Source organism: Crinia signifera, chromosome 3, assembly GCF_055691185.1.
Source record: "Crinia signifera chromosome 3, ASM5569118v1, whole genome shotgun sequence".
NCBI classification, from domain to species: Eukaryota; Metazoa; Chordata; class Amphibia; order Anura; family Myobatrachidae; genus Crinia; species Crinia signifera.
The window spans coordinates 225,112,015-225,120,718 of record NC_139219.1 but is presented as its reverse complement, the minus strand read 5'-3'; the positions used below and the strand labels follow the sequence as shown (position 1 = coordinate 225,120,718).

The following is an 8,704-nucleotide window of genomic DNA, read 5'->3' as shown; positions in this document are numbered from 1 at the left end:
AGACACAGGTGCCGCAATATCTATCCTACATGATGACCAACCACAACATTCACCCCTGTCAGCAGGCAAAACAATTCACCTTCAAAGCTTTGCTGGGAATAAGGTAGACACAGTATTGTCAAAACCTCTCCCAATACAAATAGGAGATGTGTCTGTTATACACACGTTCGCATTAGCTTCACTGCCTAATGAGACTAATTTGTTAGGGTCTGATTTTATGATCCCTAATGGATGTGTATTGGATCTGACTAATCTTTTACTCCTGCAAAGTCCTCCTAACACAATGCCTGAGATTGTGATAATACCAGATTCCCATGTTATTGCAGAGGTAAAACCCAACAATGCAAAATACAATGTACTTGAGGCTAATGCTAATCACCCTGACAAAGACTTACTTTTGCCATTGCTTGAAGAATTTCAGGATGCCTTTGCTAAACATAAACATGACTGTGGAAAGGTAAACAGATTGATTGATGTCAATGGTCCTGACCCTCCTCCACAAAAGCAGTACAATTTCCCACAAGAGGCTATATGCTTCATTCAAGAGACAATTGACTCTCTGTTAGAACAGCATGTAATTAGGCCATGTGTATCCACGAACAATGCCCCAATATGGCCAGTAAGGAAACCGGATGGTTCCTGGCGTCTTACAATTGATTACCGCAAGCTCAATGGCCTCACTCATAGCTGCCCACCTACAGTGGCATCAATGCCAGACGTCCTGAAAATGTTAAGCCCAGAACATAAATGGTTCACAGTCTTAGACATTTCAAATGGTTATTGGTCACTGCCTCTATCTGAGAAGTGTCAGTACAAATTTGCATTTACATTTCTGGGAAAACAATATACGTTTACGTGTCTTCCCCAAGGGTTCCATAATAGTGCCAGTTTCTTTCACACTGCCATGAGAGATGTTTTAACTGACTTTTCTTCCCATAAGAATTTGTTACAGTATGTAGATGACCTCTTGCTAGTGACAGAGACAAAGGAAGAGCATCTCCGATTGCTGAGAGAACTCCTCGGCATCCTCAAAGACGCAGGTTTGAAGATTAACCCTTCTAAAGCGCAACTCTTGTGCGACTCTGTTTCCTTTCTGGGGATCAATGTCACATCTGATGGGAGAGCAATATCGGCAGATAAGGTAAAAACCATCCTTCGTCTCCCTCTTCCTGTCAGCATCCCAACACTGAGATCCTTCCTGGGGTTGGTAAATTACTCTAGGACTTTTATTCCAAACTTTGCACAAGCATCTGCACCTCTCTACACGCTCCTTAAAAAGGATGTAAAATGGGAATGGACCCCTAGTCACACAAAGGCAGTGGAAACCTTAAAGGAAGCACTAGCTAGTGCACCTGCTCTTGCAAATCCAAACCCTCAGCTACCTTTTCACATAGAGACAGCAGCAACAGAGACAGCCATGTCGGCAGTCTTGTCACAGGACATACATGCACAACAGAGGCCCATAGCCTATGCATCAAAGTTGCTAACACCTGTGGAATTGAAATACTCTGTATGTGAAAAACACCTTCTGGCCACATTTTGGGCAGTGAAATTGTTCACATACATGATAGGCCTGAACCCAATCATCTTACATTCCACTCACACACCAACAAGATTCCTCCTCACAGACAGGATCAAAGATGGAAATGTTTCTAATGCCAGATTAGCTCACTGGGCTCTTTTGTTGCAGGATAGGGACATTACAGTGAAAGCTACTGCCAGCCCATCTGCTTGTGCATATGGACTCATTTACCAGGGAGTACCACACACATGTGAATTACCCCCAGCTGACCATTCAAAACATTTCTTTAGAGCAATGTCACAGGAGGCTACAGCCCCTGAACACATCACTCAGATATTTACAGATGGCTCATGTTTTTACATAGAAGGGTCACCCCGTGCAGGTTTTGGTCTGTACATACTGCAGCCTCAAACCACACCACAGTCTGTGTCTCGCTCTTGCGATGTAAAGTCTGCACAGTATGCTGAGCTGGCAGCAATAGCACATGCCCTTGAATTGTTTAAAGACCACAAAAATGAGATTGCATTGTACTCTGACTCAGCATGGGTATGTAATGCCCTTACAGAATTTTTGCCCTTTTGGCACACACATCAGTATACCTCATCTGATGGAAGCCCTCTGAAATATGCAGACCTCCTCAGGTACATCGTGTCTTTGGCACAGAACCTAGCACATGTCCCCTGGGTTTGCAAAGTCAAAGGACATTCCCTAACATCACCACACCATGAGCACAATGAAATGTCTGACCTGTTAGCCAAACAAGGGGCACAAGAGGGGGAGCCATGGCAGATACCAAAAGCAAGCACAGAATCAACTGTGTGCCCTCTTGTAGGTGCAGTAACAAAAAGGCCAGAGATGGTAAATGCACCAGACATTGCAGAAATTCAAAGGCAGGACCCTGAAATTAAGGAAATCATTCAAAAGTTGAGAAATGAGGAATTGAATTTAACAGAGGGAAACACATTGGCAAAATACATACACAACCTTACATTAACCAAGGACAAGGAGCTCCTTATCCACAATGGGGAAGATGTAACGTGGGTGGTCCCAAAAGAGTACAGACATGAAATGATTTATCTTGTACATGACCTCCCTACAGGTGGACACCAGGGTGTAGAAAAAACAAACCAGAGACTAAAAACAGTAGGTTGGTGGCCAGACATGGGGAAAGATGTACAGCAATACTGTGACAACTGTGTGGTATGTGCTCAAGTTAACCCAGCGCCTAGAAAGATAAATGCTCCCTTGAGAATACAGAGGAGGGAAGGTCCCTGGAATGCATTGCAAATTGATTACATGGGCCCTCTGCCGGTCACAACTAAAAGTAACAAATATGTGTTGGTTGTGACTGACTTGTTTTCAAAATGGGTAGAAATTTTCCCTACTAAAAATAACACTGCTTTGAGCACAGCTAAAATCTTGGTTGAGCAGATTTTCACACGGTGGGGTCTCCCAGCATCAGTTGAATCAGACCAGGGCTCACATTTCACAGGTAATGTGATGCAAAGTTGCCTAAAGATGCTGGGAATAAAACAAAGCTTCCACATTTCCTATCACCCAGAATCTTCAGGACAGGTAGAACGAGCAAATAGACATATCAAAACAATGTTAAGAAAGCTTGTGGACATAAATGGCAAGAATTGGGATAATTTATTACCCCTAGTGGCAATGGCGATAAGGGCCACGCCCTCATCAGCTACTAGATTAACGCCCTTTGAGTTAATGACAGGAAGACAAATGAGGCTGCCCGAGCATCTCTGGATAGACCTGCACACCCCCACTATTGATAGATTGTCCATGGACCAGTACCTTACAAAACTGGAAAGAGCACTCACAGAGGTTCATCTGTTTGCAGCACAACACCTAGGGAAAGCGCAGAGAAAAGCTAAGGCCTGTTTTGACAAAGGGGTAAAGGAGAATTGTTGGGAAGTGGGAGAAAAAGTTATGCTTTTAGAACTCCGACCCACAGAACACTGTCTGGGCAAGAAGTGGAGAGGACCATTTGTAATAATGGATAGACTAAGTCCCTCAGTGTATAAAATCAGAATCAAAGACACAAAGAAAGTGCAGGACAAATGGGTACATGCCAATCAAATGAAACTGTACAAAGGAGATGGACCAACTGAATAATTCACATTTCCTCTCCTCATACAATTTCATCTTTCTTCTCCCCTCATAATTGTTTTTCTTATTATTCTACAGGAAAATGAGAATCCCAAGTTTGATCCTGTCGTTTCTGATGAGCTTCCAACTCCAGGGTACCAGTGAAATTAATATTTCAATCAGAGTGGAAGCCAACCCGATCCATTGCAAAGAGGGAGAATCCATCCTCATTCCAGTGTCCGTACAAGGCACCACGGGAAAACAAGTATCCTGGTGGGGCCCAAAGCATAAAGGATTGAAAGCCTGGGATAATGGAAGCGCAGGAAACTCGCCACAGTACCGCGGTAGAGTACACGTTTTCCCAAATGGATCCTTATTGCTTAGCCATGCAAAGCTCACAGACACAGGAACCTGGACATATGGTTTCATTATTCCCATTCCTACATATGGAAGTCCACCCACTGTGCAAAGAACTTATGTCCCTGGAAGCATCACGCTTAATGTTTCCCAAAAGGTAGCCCCTAACCCAACAATCGCCACAACCAAGGCAAAAATATTTCCATCTGCTATGCCAATTGCATGCCCACAAACCAGTGAAGGGCCCATGAGTGGACTTACGGCTACTTCCATTCCTGGTTCCCTCATAAACAATGTAAAATATATACATGTGCCAGTAGTCCTCAACTTGTCTAAATGGAACATGGCAGAATTCGGTCATTGTGTAAATAGTAGTGTTTCTTTGTTTTACGCTTCCTTATTAGTAGATATTGTTACTTCTCACCAGAGCAGAACTCAAGACCCGTACACAGGACAGGCTAACACTCACCAAAAAGGTATTTTTAGATCCAGAAAATTACAAAGCCTAGATGGTATCATTGGATCCATCCCTGGACTGTTTGGTTCCGGGATGTCAATTTGGAATAGGGCTGATCTGGAGGTGATCCGCAGACACATAGGGAATTTTGAGCAGAAAGAAGGGCAATATGTCCTGAAGCCTGTCCTGCAGGGTATTGAGGGTCTGGCCAGTGAAGAAAAATTTACTGTTTATAACATGCATGATATAGCAAGATTGTTTTCAGAGACACAAGCCAAGATCAATGAAATCATTGAGCTCAACAATAGAGAAGCCACACAAAATCATATAGGTAAAGAGATCATATGCACTGCATATGGTACTTATGTCCTCAATACAATCACACATGTAATTAGAGACATACAATCTGGTAGAATACCTGATATTTTTAGAGATAATGATCTGACCTATTGGTATTGCTCACAATCTAACACTGGACATGGGAGAAATACCCCGAGAGATGATTGCAGACCCCTGCCTATCTCCACGATCAGGAATTTAGGCACTGTGACCCCGCACCCAAACAGAGGTTCACCCCATTGCTACAACAAGCAGCAACCCTGTGCAGTCAACGATATACTGTATGTTTCCTTTACCATCTCTCTACCTGTGTTCGAGCCAAACAAATCTGTCTTTGATGAACTGTGCACTGTCCACTCTATCGGCTACCTGGAAAAGGACATTTACAAGGAGCGGCTGGACCTACCAGAACTACTGGTCCGAGTCAATGACACGTGGAAAGTACCGCATACTGCTTGCTGTGCAGTCAAGGACAATCGATATTTGTGCCGCTGCAACGTCTTTGAAATTGAGACACCAATCTGCGGTATGGACTCAAGTACGCCAAGCACCTTGCTCACCGATATAAATGGACTAGACATCATTCCCAGCAAAGTTGTGGGAGGTACCAAACACAGTGCAAAGCTTAACACATCGAACAGCTTCACAGCTAGGGACGTTGCATGTCCAGTGCAGCTAACCAAATGGAGAACTCCAACAGCAAAGGTTACATACAACATGAATGGACAGTACTGCGTGGTCACAAATCACAGAGAGTTCTTGTATGGGGGAAAGTCTTGTCCAGTGCCAAACCCAAACTTCTGTTTCAGCCCACAGGAATATACCGCCATTGGTCTGACTGTTATCACCCCAATTCCTGTTTATGAAGAGGACATAGATATAGATAGTGAACCAGAAATCTCCAATCTTGGAGATTATACACCTGTGTTCAACATACACATAGACTCATTAACCCTAAATTTAGAGAAACTCTTGAATAGGAAAGACACACACATAGTTCAAATTAATAATATGGTCAAGAAGGCAGACTCCACACTAAATGAATTACTTCATGATGGAGATTTTGAAATTGCCATGACCAACACCTGGCTTGAGTTGAGTTTAAAGGGCTTGTTGATCGGACAAACAATTTTGCTAGTCATTCTAATTTCATTGATATTTTGGCTTAAGCGACTTATGAGACAGGAACGTAGAAAGCTTAAAAACCTGGTGGATGTAAGGTATAAGCAATTATTATGTTGATGTATGTGTGGCCATCGTCATCAATTCCCATGGCCACAAGGGGGGGACTGTTACCATATACAATTTTGCACAAACAGATATAAGTCAGAAAATGCTAGTAACAGCACAAATATTTTGAATTGAATTATGTTTTATGATGTGTGTTTTCAATCATGATTAATTGTACTTTGCGGCAAGAATTTGGATCATTGGGTATAGGACGGTGTATTGGGTAATCAATATAGATAGAAGGCCAAATGCTTAATACAGTATAAATGAAACGGATTAATCCCATGTTTTATTAATGGAGTAAGCAATGTATACACTATGGGCCAGACTGCAGCCATCTGGTTTTCTTTCTGGAGAATGTAGGTTACATTGCAGGACAGACAAGACACTATTGTATTTTGACAACAGGAGTGTAAAATAGATTGATGCACAGGAAGAGCCCAGAAACAGGCAATGAAGATTACCACTAGCGTCCAGACAAGTAGGAGACCCTGTCACCATTAGCATCCATAAATTCAATAACGTCATGAGAACAGGGAACTCCATTCTGCGTATTTGGGTTAAAAGGGAGATATAGAGGTTTTGGTAGTTCAGATCAGAGGGACAGCTGAGAAGAAAGGACCCTGAGACGTCAGGTAGTTATTCAAATTTACCCTCAAATATTCTTGCAAGTGTATAGTATGTGTATTGTGTAGGTTAGTATAAGTGTTTTGTTTGTTATGTAGGTACCATAAATAAGGAAGCGTATAATATTATAGGACTTATTATCATTGTGTTTCTTATCTTGTATTATTTGTGTATCTAGAATAAAGTATCATTTTAATAGAGCTGACATTCCGTGTCTCGAACTTTCTTGTTGGGATCTCTAAATATCTCATAAGAGATCTATATATGTATATCTTGCACTATATTGTATAGGGACTGCAAGGTTGGTTGACAATTGTATTTTGTAAACATAATTTTCACATAGTCAATGAGCTGGGATGAAATATATGTGTGAAGTATATTTTAATGGTTTAGCTTCCAGACAGTAGATATAGCAGTATTTACCCTGTGGGTCAATCACACTTATATGTATCCAAACGTTTATGTGAAGTACATCTCTGTGTGATTGACTAGTGATTATATTGCCCCTCTAGTTACAAGTCAACCTGTCTTGTAGGCCTATTATAATATAAAGGCAGATATTAAATACCTGAAGTGTTGCATCAATATATAATATAATCTATATCATATGATATGATATAATATATATATACACACAGCAGAGAGACCCCAAACTCTACAACATGTACTAATTAAACCACACAATTTTGGTTAAATAAAGAAATTTATTTTAATACATTTCACAGACAATGACACTGTGAAGCAATAAAAAAAAAAAAAAAATACAAAATACCAAAAACCATGCCAGGAATGTACCGAAATAAATTATAATACAAAATAAATATTATTGCACACATTCATAGCCACAGCAGAATCATTTGGAACACAAAGGGACTTAGCAACATCACTTCAAGTACAGCTGACAGTAATGGCAGGCAAAAGAGGCCAACAGGGGAACCAAAAATGACATATGAAGCAAGGGCTCATCTGGTTACCCTCAGCACGTGATTGGACACAAGAAGCTGACACACACAGCACAATGAAAGATTTGGGATCACATAACGGTGGAGATTAATGCAGCCACAAGTTCATTTGCGAGCACGTTTGCCCTTGGTAGGCTCCTTGGCCTGTGCAGCAGCTCTTCGGCCACGGCCAGATGCTGGGGCAGGTGGAGCAGATGCTGGTGAGGGGGTGGATGGTCTACCCCTCCTGCCAGCAGGGAGTGTTGCTGGTGGTAATGCACCAGAAACGGATGACATTAGGACCCTATTGCTGTTAACTAGCTCCACCATAAGCTCATTATGGTGGAGGAGGAGATCATTTTGACGCGTGGCTTGCTCGGCCAGCACCTGAACACTTGCAGCCATGGCCTGATGCGCCTCAGCCATGGCCTGCATGCTCCCAGCGATGGACTGCTGGGTGCTGACCAAGCTCGCCATGACCTCCTCGGTCCTACGCATCCGTTCTGATGCCAACTCTCCCTGCTGGTTAATGTCCCCAAGCATCTGGGCCAAGCTGGCATAATTGGCTTGGACCGATGCCTGCTGCTGCACAAGCCTACCACTGGGGCCAGGTGGCACGGACTCCTCCACCTCCTGAGAAGAGTCTTCACCAAGCAGTGGGGTGTCTGTTGAAAATGATAAACACAATTAGGACACATTCTAAGATAATTACTTGCACAAGCTTATGGCATGACAAATATTTACCTTCCAGAAAAGACGCAAACACTTCAGCTGGGGCCTCGCTATCCATCGTGCTCACCCCCCTGACCTCCTCAACTGCTACACAGCACTTGGCCATCAACTCCAGGGGGGTGAACTCTAGCCCTGATGGCATGGGCCCGGCCCCAGATCTCTGGCTGTGTTCCCACCGCTTGGTCATCTTCCTCTTCAGGTTGGTTTTGAAGTCGTGCCACCTGCAATGTAAGTTGACATATTAATACAAGTCACTCCAGATGTTTGCTGTTGCAGCCATTGCTCTGTGCTACATATTACGACATGTGCTTAATGTCAAAAAGATAACATTACATTCAACTATGATATCAACCGTTACAATACACATTCACACTCACCCTACTCTAACTCTCAACT

At 42.7% G+C, this 8,704-nt stretch overlaps 1 protein-coding gene across 1 annotated transcript; it reads left to right on the top strand.

Moving 5' to 3' along the window:
* Nucleotides 1-283: 283 nt before the first annotated feature.
* Nucleotides 284-3,652, top strand: LOC146062967 (protein NYNRIN-like). The gene has a single exon (XM_083174975.1). It carries the CDS (start codon nt 284-286, stop codon nt 3,650-3,652), a length of 3,369 nt encoding a protein of 1,122 aa, XP_083031101.1.
* Nucleotides 3,653-8,704: the final 5,052 nt, after the last annotated feature.